The 22,950-nt window shown below is 38.3% G+C and overlaps 2 protein-coding genes across 4 annotated transcripts in view; one reads left to right on the top strand and one right to left on the bottom strand.

Annotated features, from left to right (window-relative positions):
- The window catches only part of LOC115223305 (probable ATP-dependent RNA helicase DDX41), a 27,325-nt gene extending 25,466 nt beyond the window's left edge, over positions 1 to 1,859 (top strand). The window contains exon 15 of the mRNA XM_029793816.2: positions 1,576 to 1,859. Within this exon, the coding sequence (XP_029649676.1) occupies positions 1,576 to 1,712 (137 nt within the window). The 3' untranslated portion in view covers positions 1,713 to 1,859. The remainder of the gene's footprint in view (positions 1 to 1,575) is intronic.
- A 12,721-nt stretch (positions 1,860 to 14,580) lies between these two features.
- Positions 14,581 to 22,950, bottom strand: part of LOC115223236 (serine/threonine-protein phosphatase 2A 55 kDa regulatory subunit B alpha isoform) — a 114,274-nt gene continuing 105,904 nt past the window's right edge. For all 3 annotated transcript variants that reach the window (XM_029793726.2, XM_029793728.2, XM_029793727.2), the window contains 3 exons: positions 22,753 to 22,917; positions 17,227 to 17,488; positions 14,581 to 15,107 (listed from right to left, as the gene is read on the bottom strand). In XM_029793726.2, the coding sequence (XP_029649586.1) occupies positions 14,831 to 15,107; positions 17,227 to 17,488; positions 22,753 to 22,917 (704 nt within the window). In that variant the 3' untranslated portion in view covers positions 14,581 to 14,830. The remainder of the gene's footprint in view (positions 15,108 to 17,226; positions 17,489 to 22,752; positions 22,918 to 22,950) is intronic.

Below are 22,950 nucleotides of genomic sequence, written 5' to 3'. Positions count from 1 at the left end.
GATACACTGAGACTAGGTTTGATTTCACCTTGTCATTAGATATGATTCTATAGAGACAGATATATCCCTCCTCTTCATTGGCAAATGGAGCCACTGAGTCTAAAAACAGAGATATCTTCCCTTGCAAACTAGGTGTAGGTGTTTATTCCTTTGCCATTATATTGTAAGGCGGCAAGCTGGCAGAAACGTTAGCACGCTGGGCAAAATGCGTAGCCGTATTTCGTCTGCCATTACGTTGTGAGTTCAAATTCTGCTGAGGTCGACTTTGCCTTTCATCCTTTCGGGATTGATAAATTAAGTACCAGTTACGCACTGGGGTCGATGTAATCGACTTAATCCCTTTGTCTGTCTTTGTCCCCTCTATGTTTAGCCCCTTGTGGGCAATAAAGAAATATATATTGTAAGGCAAGTTGCAAGTATTCCTTTGTGTTTACATCTGGAGCCTTTAAAATCAGCTAAATTTCTCCCTTCATTACATTTGGAACCATTGAGACCAGATATGTACATTCCTTTGTCATTGAGATTAGGTCTCTCTCTCTCTCTCTCTCTCTCCTTTCATTGTATCTTAATCTATACAAACAAGAGATGTGTCTTTCCTTACCATTACATCTCAAACAATAAAGGCCAGATGTTCATTAAATTCAGTACCAGTTACGTACTCAGCTTTCAAAGAGGATTTCTCAGCTTCAATATCAGAGCCCTGAGAACCATCGAGCACATCAGATGGTTCCGTCAATTTTCCACCAAAGAACTGTGTGTGCGCATGCATCACACTGCAAGTTCAAATGGGTTGGTTAAACAAATCCCATTTGAGCACTGGATTTCATGTAATCAGATACCTGTTCTTGTTGCTCTAAAATTATTGGCCCTGTGCCAATATTTAACCCCATTAAGGCAGCAAGCTGGCAGAATCTTTAGCACGCCGGGCGAAATGCTTAGCAGTATTTCATCTGTCTTTATGTTCTGAGTTCAAATTCCACCATGGCCGACTTTGCCTTTCATCCTTTTGGGGTCAATAAATTAAGTACCAGTTACCCACTGGGGTCGATGTAATCGACTTAATCCGTTTGTCTGTCCTTGTTTGTCCCCTCTGTGTTTAGCCCCTTGTGGGTAGTAAAGAAATAGGTATTTCATCTGTCTTTATGTTTTGAGTTCAAATTAAGTACCAGTTGCATACTGGGGTCGATCTAATCGACTGGCCCCCTCCCCCAAAATTTCAGGCCTTGTGCCTAGAGTAGAAAAAAATGTTTAACCCAATTATTTAATTTCTTGTAATAATGGATGGTCATGCCCTGTTCTCGATGCTAACATGCTAGTTCCGCAAACATTGATATTATAATTTGCTGTATTGGTTGTAGATACCCCTGATTAATTAACCAGCCATGCACAACAAACTAGAAACTGAGATAGCTCTTCAACATTCAAACCTCACTGCTACTTTCCTCTCCTTCGTAAATTTTTCCTGCTCCCCATTTGCATGACTTTTGGCGACTTGGGTGGACCCCTTCCTTTCGCATCTTTAATAAAGTTTTAAATTTTCTTTTTTTTTTTTCTTTATGAAAATTATATTTGCAGGAGAAATTGGTTGTTCCTACTGCGGTGGTTTGGGTCATCGTATTGCAGACTGTCCGAAATTGGAAGCACTTCAGACCAAACAAGCTCAAAATATTGGACGCCGAGACTATCTGGCACACAACGCTGCTGATTGGTAAAACTTGAAGAGAAAGAGAGAGAGAGTATGTTATACGTGTACGGTGGGGATTGGTGGAGATAAAAGTGTCTCCTGCCCATATTACAACTTACACACTTTTCAATATTATAAATTATATTTTTATAAAATAAAATATCTCAAAATGATATTTTGGATTTTTTATTTTTGATTAGAAAGAAAAAGGATAAAAAATCAAAATTGCTTCTTTATTTTCTTACTAATTGTCAATTAAGGAAGGGAACTTAATTAGAATCATTAGAGCATTGGACAAAATGCTCAGTAGTATGTCTTCTGGTTCTTTATGTTCTGAGTTCAAATCCCACTGTAAAACATAGCCTGAGACTAACACACGTGCAGTTACATATATGACAGGCTCCTTTCGATTCCCATCTGCGAAATCCACCCAAAAGGCTTTGTTCGGCATGAGCCTATAGCAGAAGACACTTGTCCAAGGTACCACACAGTGGGACTAAACCTGGAATCACGTGGTTGGAAAGCAAACATCTTACCACTCAGCCACAGCCAATAGATGCTTCATCTGTTATGGTTTCACTAATGCTTTTGTCAATATGTTAGGGGTTGGTGATTGGAAGGGCGTCTGGCCATAAGAAAACAGGCACCAGCTTCTGAGGACAGGGTCTGCCAATAAGAAATACCTGAGAACCATCTAATCTGCCAGCATGCAAAGCAAACCTAAAATGATGATGATGATGTATGCTTATATTTATGCATATATGTGTGTGTGTGTATATATATATGACGCAAAGGATTTTGCGGTACATATGTTTCAGGCTTTATTGAACAACTTATATCAATGCATAATTGATATAACAGGTTGATCCAAAGCCTTCTTCAGCCGCGTACAATTACCACACCAAAGACATGTATCACATTATAGCAGGTTTCAGAAAAAAGTCTTTGGTGTGGTAATTGTATGCGGCTGAAGAAGGCTTTGGATCTACCTGTTATATCAATTATGCATTGATATAAGTTGTTCAATAAAGCCCGAAACATATGTACCGCAAAATCCTTTGCGTCCTGTTTTTCTTTTGATACATATATCCTATCACCTATACCACTAGCTGGCATGTACAGGTGCTTACATTTATCAAGTATTCACCCTGAATTTATTATATAATGTGTGTGTGTGTATATATACATTTATTTATTGTCGGGCTGTCTGACAATGGCTTAGCTCATTGAGACTTCAAAGTTACTAACAACATTCTTGTATAAAGCATTGCTGCCTAAAGTAGGAAAGAATGTAAAGATGGATGAAATGCTATTAAGCATTTTGTCCAACGTGCTAACAATTCTGTTCGGTCATGAATGACCATGGACTTGCACCTAGAAAGTTACCCTCCGAGGCACAAGTCTGGGCAAGGTTGTTTTATAAAAGACCAGCAGTCACCCATGCATGCCAGCCTCCCGTCTCCATGCCACAGATGTTATCCAAGAGAAAGACAAAGGCTAATACAGCTTAGCACCAGTGATGTCGCAGCTCATTTATTAACGTGAAAGTGACTGAAAACTCCACAGACATGTGTACCCTTAACGTAGTTCTCAGGGAGATTCAGTGTGACAAGGCTGGCCTTTTGAAATACAGGTACAATGAAACAAGAAGAAAGAATGAGAGAAAGTTGTGGTGAAAGAGTAGAGTAGGGTTCACCACCACCCCCTGCCGGAGCCTCATGGAGCTTTAGCTGTTTTTGCTCAATAAACAATCACAATGCCCGGTCTGGGGATTGAAACCGTGATCCTACGACTGCGAGTCCGCTGCCCTAACCACTGGGCCATTGCGCCTCCATGCCTTCATAATAATAATAATATTATTCTTCTGTCATTGTCAGTAATAACCAAGGACATCACATGGGAGAATTAGGTGGGTCCTGGTGTGGCTAGCTGTGGCCAATCAGGCTGATGCCCGTTCAGAAGGCTCTGCCACAAGTCAGGTACTGGTAGTCTGCTGCAAAGGAAGGCAAGAAGCTGGCTCCAGACTTGCACAGCTCACGTTTTCTTTGTACTCCTGTGATTCTGTTTTGTTCATATAGAGGCAGCACTCTTGTTGGTACAACTATGCCAGGCAGAGCAGTCCTGTGCTTGTGTTTTCCAAGGTGCTGAAGTTGACCTGAAAGCACTTCAGTGAGGCTTTGAAATGCTTTTTCTGTCCAACTTTTGTGCACTTGCCTTTTATCGGTTCACTGTAAAGCAGTCTTTTGGGTGGTTGTGTATCAGCCCTATTCACACACCCATACAAACGCGTTGATCAGAGTTGACCTACAAGTAAACAATGACAACTGCAACAATACAGGAGAGACTTTTATGTATTTTCTTAATTTCTAAAGTATTTCAAAAGAATGATTAGCTTTGTAAATATAGGTGCAGGCATGGCTGTGTGGTAAGAAGCTCTGATTGTGAATAAATCATGCGTTATAGAGATATAGATATATATAAAGCATGATTTATTTGTGATCAGAGGAGTTCATAAATCAAGGTACTACTGTATTAAATGAATATGAGAAAGACAGGAGATAAAGTACAATTTATTCGTGATCAGAGTTGATCGAAAACCAAGGTTCTACTGTACATTAATCCAAGCACCAAGTACACCAAATATGATATCATCATCATCATTGTTCGACCGTGGTTGAGACAATAGAATTTACCATGCTACGCCAGACTTCACGGTCCATCATGGCATTACGGAGGTCCTGTTGCTGGATGCCTGTATCCCTGGAGATTACATCAGGGTAGGAGAGTGTGTGCCCTCTGGTATTGCGAGTAGATGGCTTCCAGAGGAGAAGAGTAGAAATTGCCTCATTTTCAGCTATACAACAATGTCCAGCAAACTGGACTCTCTTACCTTTCACAAGAGATGACACAGGTGGTAGTTTCCCATATATTTGCATTTTGGTTGGATGGCGTTTCCACGAGAGATTTTGAGCTCTCATAAGGAGGCGAGTGTAGGTTCCATCCAACCGCCTCTCAAGCTTCTTTGATAACGTCCAGGTTTCTGAGCCATATAGTAGAATTGGTTCAACTGTGGCTTTGAAGATTTCAAGTTTGAAGTCTCTACTTAGATTTGATGACCAGATTTTATGCATGTCATTACAGATATGATATAGCATTTGTTTGAGGCTATACTTGCACACTAAAGTAAAGGATAAAGACCCCCTTCGATCATGTATGACTATAGCATTGCATCTAGAGTGTTACCCTCTGAGGCCTAAGTCCAGCCAAGGTTGATTTATGAAAGACCTGCAGTCAGTCGCCCATGCATACCAGCCTCCTCTCTGCTCCACCGATGTTATCCAAGGAAAAGGCAAAGGGGCTGATACAGCTTGACACCAGTGACATCACAACTCATTTCTACAGTTGAGAACACAACACACAGCCCAGTCCGGGAATCGAACTCACTGCCTCGTGATTGTAAGCTTGACGTTCTAACCATTGAGCCACACTAAAATATAGTGTGGTGAGGTTGGAAGCAACACAGTTTCATGTTTACTATAATCAAACATTTAATGCTCTGACATTCAGTCATTAAGGCGCATGACATAATTTCAGTATGATGGCATAATGCCCAGTAGTAGTGGGATTGAAAGCAGAGCTGGTCTGAAATCCCAAACAACAGTAGTGGGCAATGGAGAGGAGTCCACAACCCTGAAATCATCTTCATCAGCCCTAAGATTACTAGATCTAGAAGCAGGTCTTGAAGTCACTGCCTTCAATCCAATATCATTCCATGGATATTGCAGTTAATTTTGCAATCACTCTGGCCACAAGTTCCATTCTAATGATTTGACTTTAGGAAAACAGATGGTCCTGTATTTCATCTCCAAGATTTTAAGCTTATCAAGGTACGGGGCTTAGTGGTTAGGATGTTGGACCTACAATCATAAGATAGTGGTTTCATCCAAAAACTCAACAGGCCATCGATCCCAGTAAACCACCAGAACAAAGTTCCACACCAGGTGTTCCTCAATGGGAAATCTGTCACCAAACAATGGATAAAAAAAAATCTTCCTAAATCTCTGGACTAATTCAGCCATTTTCCTTTGATGAGCTTCAATATCAGCTTCAACTAAATAGCATTTTCATGAAAAAAGTCAAGTACTTTAGGTCCTTAATCTAGTTAAATTCTCTTGATTTCTTTTGCCAAACCATTAAGTTATGGGGACATAAAAAACCCAACACTGGTTGTGGGGGATGAACACATACATATATGATGGGCTTCCACAGAGTTTCCATCTACCAAATTCACTCACATGGTTGATATTAGTTGACACAAGAGTATCGTAGAAAATACTGGCCCAGGGTGCTGTGCAGTGACAATGAACCTGAAACCACATTTGCGAAGTGAGCGTTTTAACCACAGCTGTACTCGTGCCTATGATAAGTGATTATCTCCCCTGCTAGCAATATAAACAAGAGTTCGCTTTACACCAAAAGCTAATTTGATAGTTTCTCTTATGGCATCTACTGAAGTATAACTTGTTCTAATAGAGCATCCATGTTTGAGCAGGAATAAATACGTTTCAAATTTTGGCACAAGGCCAGCAATTTTGGAGGAGGTGGTAAGTCAATAATTTCAACCCCAAGGGTCAACTGGTATTTATTTTGTCGACACCAAAAGGATGAAAGGCAAAGTCAACCTCGGCAGAATTTGAATTCGGAACGTAAAGACGGACAAAATGTTGCTAAGGGTTTTGCTTGGTGTGCTAACGACTCTGCCAGCTTGCTGCCTTGGTTGGGATAAAATATTAGCTTCAGGTATTTGCTGTGGAAATGGATTCTTGACCTGCTGACGAAGGACATCCCAATAAACCAGTAATGTTGCTCTTCCGTAGCCAGGCAAGGATCCAGAATATCCAAAGAACTTTTGCCAATCTCCCAAGCATACACCTCATATAAGTTGCTTGAATACCTGACCCATAACATGTCTCTTATTGAACTGGCCACCAATGCCCCTACTAAACTGTACTCTGATGTGGTATATCAACCAAGCTAACTCCTGAATCTTACCAAATACATTCAGAAAGCAACTGCTAACAGCAGCTACTTTGAGGATCTCGGTTGTGTAGAATAACACTCTGAACAACCATTGTCGCTTCTGAAAAAAAATTTTTTAATAAATAAAAGGTCATGGAGCTGCTTCCAAACCTTGTAGGAATTCTTTGTTTGTTAGTCACTGGCACTGACAATGGAATGGCTAAATCTAAGACTACTAGAATACTGAGTAGTTCACCGATACTGTCTGTAACATCTCAGAATAATACATTTACAATATTTAATCCTTTAATATTCAGATTAACCCTTTCGTTACCAACCTGGCTCTGGCACTTAGTACAAATGTCTTGCTTTCATAAGTTTTGAATTAAAATCTTCCACTAAACCTTAGTCACAACTTATGTTCCTAACACTAGCTTAATGATAACTAAGTTACTTTACTAAATTCTTTGTTATATTTAAAGTAATTGAAAGAAACACAGAGCATCTCAAAATAAATACAGTAACGAAAGGGTTAATCTGTCTAATAAAATGTTTGTTTATTCACATCGATTTTTAATTAATCCTGTATTATCTTATAGCTTCAAGATGTCAGCCCTATGATTGTTTATTTTTAGAATGACATTGTAGGGTAGGTGTAAGAGGCAAAAAGAAAAAATATATGTATTTCTAGCATGTGTAGGAAACACCGAATTTACAGTCACAATTAGAACAGTTGTATGGTTTATGAATGCTTTTGAAGAGGAAAACACAAAGCTTACATGAAATGAAATAGCTAAACTGAAGAATTGAAACCAGGTGATAGAATTGGCCAAATGAAGTTAATTAAGGTCAGGGTACTTGGAATCTACCTGTAACATCAAGAACCTCTATATGGCTGCTCAACCTCAGTGGTCCTCAACCAAGGTCCACATTAGATTTTTTGGGGTCCATGCAAGCAAAATAGAAAATTAGGGATTCTCAGTAATATTTTAAGGGTCCGTGAAAACATTTGCTTTAGATGTTGGCATTAGGACGGGCATCCAGCTGTAGATGCCATGCCAAATGAGATTGGAACCTAGTGCAGCCCTCTGGCTTACCAGTTCATTTTAACTCATGCCAGCATGGGAAGCAGACATTAAATGATGGATGATGATGTATTTATTGCAAGAAAGAGCTTTCTCTAACATTTAACAAAGTCCAACAGCTTTCTCTAACATTTAACAAAGTCCAACAGGTTTCTGACCCCTGCAGCATGCTCCCTCAGACAGTGCAAGAGCAAACCTACACAAGTGAATGGGTGAAAAAGAAAATAAGGATTTTGAAAGAAGTTTCTAGAAAACTAATTTTTAAACATCAAATGATTATGGGGGACCCACAAGAGTAAAATAGTAATCAATAGTTAAAAAAACAGCTGAAAACCACAGCTCTTCTTGGTGGAGTTAGCAGCCTAATTTCATACAAAGTCTCATTTAATAGAAGCTAAATCTCATTCGAACCACAGTCTAAAAGCAAAATAAAATTAAGAAAATATTGGATAATGTGGTTATGTGAACACTTGCTGAAAAGACAGGATGGTCGTAGCTGGAATTTCCTTTAATTATTTTCTTTCGAAACCATTTGAGACTACTTTTTGTTTTTATGGTACAGATTTCCAGATCTTGAAACTTTGTGTTAATTTATGTTCCAAATATCAGCTCAATAATGATGAAGTTACTTTACGATATTCTTCATTGTTTTCAAAATAAATTTGGGGGGGGGGGGAGAGAAAAGCAGTGTATTTCAATGGAAGTGTGATAACTGAGGAATGAACCCTTTAGCACTCAATCTGACCAAATATTCAGCCATTTTATGTTCAAACTAGCCACATTCATCCTCTTACACCTACCCTAAAATATCATTCTTAAAATATAACATCACACCATCAAAATTTTGAAGCTACAAGATTAAGACCCCCTTTGCTCATGAATGGCCATGGGATTGCATCTAGAAAGTTAACCTCTGAGGCACAGATCTGATACAAAAAGCACAGATGACCATTGGTTTCACACTTATGAAGAGCTTAGCCATATAGGCGAGAGTCTGACGAGTCGCCTATAGACATAAGCACGTTATAGGTGTGAAACCAATGGTCACTCTCTGACCAGCCATAACAACCAACCTCCTAAAAAAAAGATATTACAGCTCTAATGTTTCAGAGTGCGCTTCTTTTACGGACATATCAGCTGCAGACAATTCGTAATACACTCTGGTCGCAGAGTTTTAGACACACACACATGCAATAATAAACATGAAATTCTGTCTGTCTGGGACCCTCTACATTTGCTCTAAACAGACGTATACCTTTTTGGAATCCAGATGATCCCTTCCTTTGGTTCTTCAACATCCAACATTGGCATCTGATTTAGAAGCATTTGCGTTGCTATTTCTAGCAGGTAAAGCTTGGCTGAGGCTGAATCATGGATGACATTTATCAGATCGATGTCAGAAATCAAGGGGGGAGATAAATGACAATCGCTTTGTTAATTTTATATCAGGATAAGAACTTTGGGACTGGAACAATAGAATGATTGCATTACAAAATTCTCATCCTTCCTTAACCTCTGACCAAACACCACCAGGGGCATATAGTCATACTACTTAGCTCTCTTTAGTTTTGGGCCACAGGAGCTTAAATGTCCACACAGTGTATGGCTTTTAAACTAGCATATGTGTGTATATATATTTTGTTTTCTTCAGAACATTTCTTAGTGGTAAGACCATAGTGGATCTATTTCTAGCATACGGGTGTCCACATAGTGGTTTCCCTCTAATACCTGTGCCAGTGGCATGTAAAAAGCACCATCTGAACGTGGCCAATGCCAGCACTGCCTCGACTGGCTTCTGTACCGGTGGCACGTAAAAAGCACCAAGCGATTGTGGTCGCTGCCAGACTCCCCTGGCACGTAAAGAACACCCACTACGCTCACGGAGTGGTTGGCATTAGGAAGGGCATCCAGCTGCAGAAACACTGCCAGATCAGACTGGAGCAGCCTCCTGGCTTCCCAGTCCCTGGTCGAACCGTGCAAGCACGGAAAACGGATGTTAAACGATGATGATGTGTATATATACACACACACATATGCTAGCTTATAAGCCACACACACACATATATATATACATACACGAAGGGTTTCTTTTAATTCTTGCCTACCAAATCCACTCACAGGGATAGGTCAGCCTAGTGCTATAGTAAGTGCCATGTAATGGGAATGAACCTGGATTCTTGTGGTTGAGAAGCAAATTTCCTACCACACATCTACTCGTGCACCTATAACAATTCTTTGCTTTTGAAACATATGCAAACAAAATCATCATTTTTACACCCTCATGCAGAATTAGAAAGCACAGCAACATAACATTTCTGACTTCCAACTGTAATTGAAATTTTATTTATTTATTTATCATCATATGGTCTCTTCATAATACTGAGACAGAGAGAGAGAAACAGAGATAGAGGTTACCTCCTTCCATGGAATCCTGAGCAGTACACCTCTCAAAAATAATCCAGCACTGTGAATATCAACTTCTCCTCTTCTCTCCCCACCCTCAACAGGATACAAGGCATTCTCATAACGTCCTCTGAAGAGTGCTGCCAAAACTCATTAGACTCCGTTCTTTGGATTTTGAAATTTTTTGGGGTTTTTTTTTTTTTGTTTTTTCATCGTTTCATATTTACTGTTAACCACATTAAGATTGAGTCGTTCAGTGATGGTAATGAGGTAATTTTAAAATTTTTATTTATTTATTCATTCTTTAGTCTTTCACTGCTTACGATCATTGGACTGCAGCTACGGCACACTGACTTTTGGTTCGTAGCCGATTACATCAACTCCAGTAATTTTTTTTTATTTTACTAACCTTGGAAAGACAAGGTGGGCCTGGGCAGCATTCGTACTTAATATAAAGGGAGGTAATCAGATACCACAAGATGTTTTTTGCTTGGTGCTCTACCGACTGCCATAAATACTGATTAAAGAGTGAGAGAGAGAGAGAGAAAAAACTTAAAAAGCATGCGAGTCAAAGCAACAAAGGGTCAGATCAAGGCAGTCACGCAAGAGACTTAGGAAAAAAATTATTTTATTTGTGGTTGATCTGGACTGTATTTGATTTACAGCGGAATTCTGGAACAAGCAGTGTGATTAGAGTTGGGTGGGCAGCTGGTTGATTGGCAGGTAAGGTAGGTAGGTAGATAAGTAATTTAGTGAGGCAGGTGGTAGATAAATGGTTATCTGTAGCATGCCGCTGATCAGCACCAACAACAGTGGTTGATATCCTTGTAGTGGAATCACCACCAACAACAACAATAATATTCACAGTAACAACAACACGTGGTGTTAAGTTAAAAGGTTAATTTTAGAGCTGTTGCACATTTTTGTTTTAAAAAAGTACTTAAAAAAAAAAAAAAAAGCAAGGGTCTTCCTATAAAGTGACACCCTAATACACATTGAGTGTATCAGATGGCACAATCTGGTTTGGTTTTGATCCAATTTTTTTGCAATATTTTTTTTCTTTTTAAATATATTAAAAAAAAAAAGAAAAAAAAAGATTGCTATAGTATCAGGAAGGGCAGCTAATAAAATTTTAAAAGAAAACACCCCGCCCAAAAAATTAGTTATAAAGGGAAGAGGAAGGGATATTTGAGCTGAAAGAACATGTGTGAAAGAGAGAAGTAAAGGAGAGCAAGAAAGAAGGGAAATAATAATAATTATTATTATTGTTGTCATTATTATTAGAAAATCATTTAAAAAGAATTGAAGCAGAGACAGCAAGATGGACTGAATATTGAAAACATAGGTACACATTTGGGGAGGGATGGGGTGAATTTTAAAATTTTTGCAGAGAAAAACTCCTGCCCCCACCTCTCTCTCTCTTCTGCTGTTTTGTGTTTGTTGTTTTTTTTTTGGAGGGGTCGCTAATTTTTGGCTTACTTAAAGTGGTTGTAAAGGTCATTCATTTAGGAATCTTATGTAACTGCCTGAAATTAATAGAAACCATTTTTGTTCAGGTAAAAAGTTACTGGTTGCAACCCAAAACTGACCATGCCACTCAGGACAATTGATTGAAAACAAATAGTAAGGGAAACAATATTTTCTAACAGCTGAAAGAAAGAAAAGTAGAAAGAATCAAAGAAATGAAGAGAGAAAGAGAGGTAGGTAAAAAGAAAAGAGAAAGAAACTTTTATTTCCTTCCTCTCCAACAGTACCAGAGCTACTTAAACTGTAACTTGGATAGGAGCAAACAGTTTAAATACTTCTTTCTTATAAAGATATTGTTTAGAGGAAATCAAATGAAGGGCTTCTTTTTGGTCAGGAATATTTAAGACATATAAAGAACAGCTAAAGATCAGAGACCTTATTGCAAGGCCCTTGAATTATCAGAGGTGTAGTTTCTCTGTAGAGCACAGACCAAACCAGGTCAGATCTGCCCATCTACAAGTGAACTCAATCCACCAGAGAGGACCAAAGACCAAGCCAGGCCAGGCTGGAGTTGGTCAATAACAGAGAAACAAAAGACGGGAATGGCATATGGAAAGAAGGGTTGAAGAAAAATTTTAGTGATTTGGGGGTTTGGTAAAGACTTTCTGTTCAGGTCTGCTTTATTTCAAATGACACAGCTCAAATTGCAATTAGAATATGTCTTAGGCCAGAAGATATTTCCTTCAAAGGTGCAAACAGAACATTGACACGTTTTATTCCATTTTAACAGACCTTTACTTCACACATGCACAACACACACGTTTGGGCATGCATTCATTAATTGTTATCATACAGAGCTGACCAGGAAGCAAAAAATATTAACTAGAATTGTATGTATAGAAAGGGAGAGAGACAGAGAGAGACGGGGGAGCAGAAATGCAGACCTGGAAAAGCTAAGAGAGTAGACCAACCAACCTCACCAACAAGTACAATTGTATTCCCTGTTAACGAGGAACTAGTAAATGGGATCGTTAATGTTAAGTTGAAAAAAAAAATTAAAAAAAAAAAAAACTATTTTATTGCTGCCAAATTAACAAAATTTTCAAATAAGCGAAGCTTGCTTTTTTTTTTTCTTTGTAATTTATTTTTTCTTAAAGATTTTAAGATTCAAATTATTGCAAATATTGAGAGGCGACGTAATGGAGAATTCATTCGATTCTCCACTTCATACATGAAGACTATTTGATAAGAGATTGTTGGGTTTTCTGTTTTATTTGTATTGGGATATATATTTTTCTTTCTTTCAATTTGGTTTTTATTATATGTTTTTTTTTTCTGGTGTATTATTTTCTTTCCATCCTCTATTGCGGCCCATGTTTTTTCTTCTGATCAGTAATTAAGTCTCAAGACGACAATGTAATCAACTGACTTCAGCAGACCTCCCCCTCTGCACACACAAAAACAAACAATCATTCTCACTACTGTGCAATACATATAATTGCAGTACACACACACACACAGACACACACACAAATACACAATGTAACACTTTCCCTTTTCTCTTCTATATTTTTCAAAATTAATTTTATCTTTACACAAAACCCCAATTATTATTTATTTTTTTAAAGATCCTTGCAGTAGTAGTAGTAATAGTAGTAGTAGTAGTAGTAATAGCACTGTCCTCATTGAATATAAGCTGTGTTGTGGTTAGCACTTGGTTGAATGAGCCAACTCAGTCGAGGTGACAGATCAGGAACAACTCGGATGGTCGACTTCCTACTGGGAGAAATAGAAACTTGTGGCTAATACTGCTTTGAGAGGAATGAGAGTGACCAACAACAAAGTCAGAGGAATTTAACAACTCACAACATATCTGTAAAGCAGCGAGATTGTTATAGCAATATGTATGTCTTCCTATATATATATATATATATATGTATGTATATGTATATATAATATGTATATATAACTGGTTATACACTGAGAACAAACAACTGTTTAAGATGCTTCCTTCTTTCTCATACACTCAGATATATGCATATCTACACACACATACAAATCCACATAAGTGTATATATTTATGCACTTACAAACATAAACACATACACTCTCATACATAAATCAGTCTCTTTCAAACACACACACACACACAGCATACTCTCACCCACACACACCCCACAGATAAAGTTTGAAAACATGTGTATACCTATATACCATTGTGTATATACATATATACATACATACATATACATACATACATATACATACATATATACATACATACATAGATACATACATATATACATACATACATATATACATACATATATACATACATACATATATACATACATACATATATACATACATACATATATACATACATATATACATACATACATATATACATACATATATACATACATACATATACATATATATATATATACATACATACATACATATATATATATATATACATACATACATACATACACACATATATATATACATACATACACATATATATATATATACATACATACATACATACACATATATACACATATATATACATATATACACATATATACACATATATATATACATATATATAGTATAATAAGTTATTTGGTGACATACATACAAGATGCATATAATAAGAAATACGACTAAATCCTCCCCCAAACACACATATTCTCTCTGCTGGACAACTTATAGCAGTTTCGGGTGGGGAAGAGGAGAGGGTTGGTTCCTTTCATTATTTATTTCATTCTTTTATCTTTTTTTTTTCGGAGAGGAGGGGTTCCTTTTTTTTTAAATTTGTTTTTGTCTGGTTTTTTCCTTTGTTTTGTCTTTTTTCTTCTTTCATTTTTCATTTTTTTTAACCATATTTTTTTGTGTACATGTGTGTGTGAGTGCTTTTTTTGGGTTGTTTTTTTTTTTTGGTTTGTTTCTTTTTCTTTTTTTTTTTTTATCTTAATAATTCCACTATTTCGTCAATCAGAAAAAGACAAAATCGAGTTGCTGGCTGGTTTGGCAGTTCAAAATTGTCTCAATTTGGAGAGAGAAAGAGAGAGGGAGAGAGAAAGAGAAAAAAAATTATGACAGAGGAAAGAGAGGGAGAGGAAAAAAAAAGGGAAAAAATCCTACTAAAAAATAGCACTAATTGCTAATCTTTACTGTGGAAAATATACAAATTATTAGTAGCAGCTACAGCCAGAATGTTTTCCAAAGGATGCCAGGCTGTGTGAAGAATCTTTTTGCTAAAGTCTAAACAGTCGACGCTTATTTCGTCTTTCTTACGCTTGCTGCCAGTACAAACTTTCCTAGGTTTTAATATAGTCCTTGTTCTCATATTTTCACGGCAAGCCTCTAAAGTTATATCACGTTTAGTTTCTCTGTCGAACATGCGAAAGAAATTGTTGTAAGAACCAGTCATAATGTACCTGTGGAAGAGAGAGAAAAAAAAAAGTATGTATACTTTTTATACACCAACATCAAAATAAAAATCGAATGGATAATGTTGTTGTGATACCCGTGCCGGTGGCACGTTGGGCCTCACAGAGGCAATGGTGAAAGACCGAGACCTCTGAGATATGTTGCGACTGCGTAGACCCAACAAATGAAGTGTGTTCATGGCTCGCAGGATGGCCTGCTGTGCTAACCTTGGATTGTAGGGTGACCTGCTGTATTTGAGGAGACCTATTGAGTCAAGTACGTCAACACCAACATCAAAATAAAAATCAAATGGGAATTGTAGTTAAGATACCTGTGTTGGTGACACATAAAAAGCACCATCCGAACACGGCCGATGCCAGCGCCGCCTTGACTGGCATCCGTGCCAGAGACACGTAAAAACACCAACCGACCGTGGCCGTTTGCCAGCAGCCTCTAGTCTCTGTGCTGGTGGCACGTAAAAAGCACCCATTACACTCATGGAGTGGTTGGCATTAGGAAGGGCATCCAACTGTAGAAACACTGCCAGATCAGACTGGAGCCTGGTGCAGCGTCCTGGCTTCTCAGACCTGTCAAACTGTCCAAACCATGCTAACAACAATAAAACGAAACAAAAAAAAAAGACCCCAGGACCAGCACTGGATTAACCATTAAGCAAAATAAGCACATGCTTAGGACATCAAGGGGAAGGAGCGGTTAGCACAGAAATGGTAAATGGTTTACGCCACTAAAGAAATCACTTTAAACTTGCTAAAATAATATTCGGGATGCCTTTATCTCTGCTAAGTATAGATGCAGATGTGTTACCTAAGGTTAATTTTGAGGATCTGATCAAAGACTTTGCAATTCAAAAAAGTAGGAGGAAACTTTTCAAATATAAATAAAGTAGAAGTACGCAAAAATAAACATTATTTTCCCTCTTATTGTTTTGTTTTGTTTCATTTTGAAAAATAAAAATTTATTTTATGGTTTGTTATTGTTTATCTTTTGAATTACATTGTCTTTTATAGGGGTGCCAAAATCTTTTAAGTACTCAGGGCCTTGACAGGTCTTAATTTAGCCTTGCCCAGGACTTACTCCTTGTAAGCCTAGTACTTATTCTATCGGTCTCTTTTGCTGAAGTTATGGAGGCATAAACACACCAACATCAGTTGCCAAGGTGATGGTGGTGGGGGACAAACACAAACATATATATATATATATATATGTGTGTGTGTCAGCTCTAATAACAACAACAATAATCCTTCCTACTCTAGCCTGGAATTTGTTCGGGGGGGGGGGGGGTAAGTCGATCACACCGACTCCCCCAGTGCTTGACTGGTACTGAATTCATAAACCCCGAGATGATGAAAGGGAAAGTTAACCCCAGTGGAATTTGAGCTCAAAAACAAAGACATACATATGAAATGCAGCTAAGCAATTCGCCCAGCGTGCTAACAATTCTGCTAGTTTCAATGATGATGATTGTAGTGGTGATGGTGGTGGCGGTGATGGTGATGCCAGTAAGCATTTTGCTCAGCATGCGTCGATTTGCTCGATCGATTAAAGGTGCTGCTCCAGCATGGCGACAGTGATTCTGCCAGCTTGCTACCCTGATAATAATAATCCTTTCTACTGGAAGCACAAGGCTTCAAATTTGAGGGAAGGGATTAAGTCAGTTTACATCAACTCCAATGCGTAACTGGTACTTATTTAATCAACCCCAAAAGGATGAAAGGCAAAGTCGACCTTGGCAGAATTTGAACTCAGAATGTAGCGGCAGACGAAATACCGCAAGGCATTTTGCTCGGTGTGCTAACAATTCTGCCAGCGTGCCACCTTATGCCTTGATAATAATAATTCTTTCTGCTATAGGCACAAGGCCTGAAATTTTTTGGTGGGGAGGGGGCCAGTTGATTAGACTGATTTCAGTACACAACTGGTACTTAATTTATCGAGCCTGAAAGGATGAAACACAAAAGTCGACCACGGCAGAATTTGAACTCAGAACATTGCGGCAGATGAAATATCGCTAGACATTTCGCCCGGCATGCTAACAATTCTGCCAGCTTGCCACCTTATGCCTTAATAATAATAATAAAGACTTTCAGAAATAACAGAAAGACTTACCGGTCACCTCCACTCCAAGCACATTCAAATTTATCAAATATACAGTCATTTTCATATAGTGAGCAAAGCTTATTGCGGAGGTATTCGTGCACTTGATAAGTTTCTATCGGCCGGGAATCCATCTGCAAATCCCAAACTTTTACAGACAGATAATCTCTCGTTATCATGTATCGGCCGTTATGACTAAACTTTACATCTGATATACTAGAGATGATTTCTGAGAAAAAGCTTCGGTTTGTTGGATCTTCTGGTTCTTCAAATACTGAAAACAAGCAGAAAAAGGGAAAAAAAAAAAAAAAAGGTTTAATATAAATGAGCTGATTTTTTTTTTTAAAACATATTGGAACATATTCAAACAAAAAAGAAACAAAATTTGAAAAAAAATAGAAATTGCAGGGAAGTGTATGTTCTTTAGGAATGAGATAATTGGGAGATGCTGTTTGAAGGGTAATGATTTGGTATGGCCAACTGGACAGTCAACCGGTTTTGGAAAGTGTTTTGACACTGGAGACACAAACACTTGTGCAGAAATATACACATCTAGATAGAGAGGAGGAGGCATTACAATTTATTAATTTTTTTTTTTTTTTTATCTTTTACCCGTTTCAGTCATTAGACAGCAGCCATGCTGGGGCACCACCCTGAGGAATTTTTAGTCGAACGAATCAACCCTAGTACTGAACATGATTAATATCGCTTCTTGAAGTCATTGTCGTGGCCAATGCCAGCACCGTCTGACTGGCAACTGTGCCGCATGACTGGCTCCTGTGCCAGTGGTACATAAAAAGCACCATTTGAGTGCGGGTCGTTGCCAGTGCTGCCTGACTGGCTCCTGTGCAGTGGTACATAAAAAGCTCCATTCGAGTGACGTCGATGCCAGTGCCGCCTGACTGGCTCCTGTGTAGTAGTACGTAAAAAGCACCATTTGAGTGCGGGTCATTGCCTGTGCTGCCTGACTGGCTCCTGGGTTAGTGGCACGTAAAAAGTACCATTTGAGCATAGGTCCATTGCCAATACCGCTTGACTGGCTCCTGTGCTAGCAGCACATAAAAAGCACCATTCAAGCGTGGTTGATGCCAGTACTGCCTGATTGGCTCTCGTGCTGGTGGCATGTAAAAGGCACCCACTACACTCTCAGGGTGGTTGGCATTAGGAAGGACATCCAGCTGTAGAAACCTTGCCAGATCAGATTGGAGCCTGGGACAACCCATGCCAGCATGGAAAGCGGGCATTAAACGATGATGAAGATAAGGAGAAATATACATACACACATACCTGACTTGATACCCCTTGATTACCTGTTTACACTTTTATTCTGTTTATGTACATACGCACACACACACACACACACACACACACACAAACATACATTAAAACATTAAGAGGAACATCAAAACGTCTATCAAATAAGTAAGGGTCAAATCTGTGGTGCCAAAATGGTTCGGACAGAACTTCTCACAAAGGGGTAGAGTACACATGGGGAAAGGCAGAGGAGGAGGAGATCTGAAGAAATCAGAATACAGCTAAATCTTATTAAGACAGGATTTGGACTTGGGTAATACCAAACTGGGTTTTTAACCCGATCTAATAGGAATCTCAGCTTCATAGACTACAGAAAGAGGTAAGATATGACATTCATACATTTTATTGGCTATTAGCTACCAGAACCTCCATACAGTTTTTCAATGCTTTTGCAGAAGTGTGTTCATATAAGTGTATGGCTGTGTGGTAAGAAGTTTATTTCCCAACTATATAGTCCCAGGTTCAGTCTCACTGCATGGCAACTTGAACAAGTATCTTCTGCTATAGCCTTCAGCCGACCAAAGCCACGTGAGTAGATTTGATAGACAGAAACTGAAAGAGGCCCATCGCGCGCATGTGTGTGTATTTATATATATAATAATAATAATAATAATAATAATGAAGTAACAAAAAAAGGAGACCACAATATCAGATAAATACAAGATTATTTTTATGTTATAATTTAGAACAAATGTATCCCACAAGAATGTATTGTAGCTCTCCGCTCCGACATTCAAAACTCTGAGTACTATAACGAGAACTTTTTACTGTTTGTTCTAAATTATAACGTGTGTGTGTGTGTGTTTGTTGCCCACTACCACAACTTGCCAAATGGTGTTGGTGTGTTTACATCCCCATAACTTAGCAGTTTGGTAAAAGGGGCCGACAGAATAAGTACCAAGTTTTAAAAAATTAGAACTGGGTTTAATTCACTTGACTAAGATTCTTCAAGGTGATGCCCCAGCATGGCCATTATCTAATGATTGAAACAAGTACAAGATATATGCATTGCACACACACACAGAAACAAATTTTAATAGACAAGTAAGAGATAAAAGTATTCAATGTCATGCCGGGTTTATTTTTGGAGCTGATAATTTCAGTAAAGTTATCAGCTTCAAAGCTTGTGTGTGTGTGTTACAGGTTTGCGTACTTAGGTACACTAAATAAACATTTACTGAATCAAAGACACAACACGGTGGAGTCAAAATAATATCTTATCAATGGTGACTCTTTACCCCAATGTATCATTGAAACTCCAAGGTAAAGAGCCACTACTGATAACAATTTGGGTGTGCACGTGTGTACACTTCGGTCGAGAAATACGCAAAGTAGAGAGAGGGCATCCAACCTAGAATGTTCATTTAGGAGAGGACCATGTCTGTCTGTGACTATCATTTACAACTATCATTCAATGTCAAGACAGGGAGATACAAGCACACACTAATGCACGCATGCATGCACACACGTTAACACACAACAAGGCTTCTTTCAGTTTCTGTCCACCAAATTCACTTGCAAGGCTTTTGTTGGCTTAGAGCTTATAACAGAAGACACTCACTGTGGGACTGAACCCAGAACCATGTGTTTGGGAAGCAAACTTCTTACCGCACAGCCACACCTGCACCTACGACAAGTTATTCGCATGCAAAAAATTCTATTTTCTCACAGATTTCATCAGATATCTTTACTCCTCATCTGAACCGATTCCGCCAAGTTCAAACAGGTTCGGTTTTAATTTCCATAACTTCCAAATGCCTCACACAACTTACCTTAATGTTATCTCATTAATTAACGACACTGAAACACTGATCGTTTGCGGAGTTGCTGCCAGAGCAAGATTATCATATTTCTAATCAATTCAATTCACTTCAGTTAATTAACTAGAGGTGAACACAAGTGGGTTAGACATTTAGTTCCAATTTAAATAATTAACAATTATGCAATCAATATTTTTAAGTAAGTTGAAAGTTCCCATTGTAAGATGAAATTCTGGAGCCAAGGATTCATTTACATAGTTCATATGCCTCTGGAGCGAAGAAGTGTGGAGGAAGGAGTGGCAGCCGTAATTTTCAAGTGCATTTCTTTTATTTATTTTCCTTTTACTAATTTCATTCACTGGACTGTGGCCACACTGGAGCACAGCACTTTAAGGATACAGTCAATTATATCAACCTAAATATTTACTGACTGCTACGCATGGCTCGGTGGTTAGAACATTGGACTCACAATAATGAGGTGGTGAGTTCAATTCCCAGACCGGGCCATCTTTTGTGTTCTTGAGCAAGGCACTTTATTTCACATTGCTCCAGTTCATTCAGACATAGAAATGAGTTGCAATGTCACTGGTGCCAAGCTGTATCAGCCCCTTTGCCTTTCCCTTGGATAACATCGGTGGCACGGAGAGGGGAGGCTGGTATGCATGGGTGACTGCTGGTCTTCCATAACCAACCTTGCCCAGACTTGGAGGGGAACTTTCTCGGTGTAATCCCATGGTCATTCATGACCGAAGGAGGTCTTTACTCTTTACATTTTTACATTGGTAATAAAGTTTGCCAGTACCAGAACTCTATGGTGTTGGACATATATAGATAATTATTATTGATTTTTTTTTTATTAATTTATTGACACCCCCTCCCCCCACCTAGATGTTCTTGTGGTCTTACCATAGTCACCAAAAAATAAATAAATAAATAAAACTGATGAAAAGAAAATTTTATCTGGGTTAAGCAAAGAATCACAGCAGAGTCTCTGACCCCTGTGGGTTCTCCCTGCCACATAATGGGATTTTTATTGCTAATAATCAACTTGAACAACAATTGCAAGAAAGTAAGATACGAGTTGAATGGAAACTAATTGTATAAGTTAAATAATTGCTGCAACATCATAAACACATCTTGTGGAGGTGTGGGGGTGGGTGTAGAGGAGATGCTAGATCTATGATTCAAGGACCAAATAGCTGTGTTAAGCCAGATAGCAGGTTTAGCTTGCTACCCAAGGACTTGATGGGGTGTTAAAGCAGGTAGTATATTCAGTTTACCATCAAAGGAGTTGGTATTGGTATTAAACAAGAGGACTATGTTCAGATTTGCAACTCAAGGACTAGATCGCTAGGTACTATGTTAAACTGGGTAGTGTTAACTCTGACATTCAGATTTGGCATTCTGCCAAATGTAATGCTTATTTATTCACACTACTTTGAATTAATCAGGTATTATCTCATGGTTTGGGGGGTTTCAATGATGTTAGTGTTTACTTTTAGAATAACATTGTAGGGTAGGTGCAAGAGGCTGGATCTGACCAGTTTGAACATAACACAGAATATTTGGGCTGGATATGGCTGGTATGAATACTAAAGGGTTAAACTAGATACTATGTTAGGGCTACCACTAAAACCAAAGACCCTCCACCCCACAAAAAAAAGAGGTGTAAAATCAGTTAGCATGCTCAGCTTACAACCCAGGGACTCAGTGTTAAACAAGGCGCCCATGATCAGCCCATCCCCTAAGAACTTAGCATTGGTGTTAAATCGAACAGTATATTAAGGTCTGCCAGCCAAACTAAAAACCCAAGAACAAAGATGGTGTTAAACCAAGTAGCACATTAACCCTTTAACATTCAGATTACTCTGATGATTCTGTCAAATGTTATGCTTTATTTATTCACACTTGTTTTGATTTAAGCATGCATTATCTTGTAGCTTCAAGATTTCAAATGATGTAGTTGTTTACTTTTAGAATGACATTGTAAGGTAGAGACAATGAATGACATTGTAAGGTAGAGACAATGAACAGTTGGGCTGGATATGGCCAGTTTAAATGCTATTAAACGTAATGCTTATTTATCAGCATTGTTTTGAATTAATCATGCATTATCTTGTATCCTTGAGATTTCAATGATGTGATTGATTAATGTAGAATAATTGTAGGGTATGTGTGAGAGTCTGGATCTGATCAGTTTGAACATAAAACAAATGGAAAATTTTGGCTGGATATGGCCAGTTTAAACGCTAAAGAGTTGAGCCAACAAACCAAGAGCCAGATAACTGTGGCGTTACATGTCAGACTTACAGCCTAATATATTTGTTCACTGGACACAGCAAATGTCCAGGGACTCAGAAACAATGTACATAGGATAGTGGGACTACAACGAACAAAACAATGAGAGAAAATACATAGAATGCGTAATATGAACAATGAAAGAAAAATAAGCAGAGACACATACGTTTTGCATGTCGGTCACACAAGGCTTGTGCCCTCATATCACATAATCTGATAGTTCCTTTACTACTGCTATATACAAATAGACTGCATTCTGTTGGGTGGAATTCAGCTGCAGTTATAACTTCTGTCAACTCCTCCATATTAGCAGGTTTGATATCAACAATATCTGAGCATTTGTTAAGGACGGTTTTTTTTTTTG

This window comes from Octopus sinensis, linkage group LG22 (genome assembly GCF_006345805.1).
Source record: "Octopus sinensis linkage group LG22, ASM634580v1, whole genome shotgun sequence".
Taxonomy (NCBI): domain Eukaryota; kingdom Metazoa; phylum Mollusca; class Cephalopoda; order Octopoda; family Octopodidae; genus Octopus; species Octopus sinensis.
This window is presented reverse-complemented; position numbering and strand designations above follow the sequence as displayed.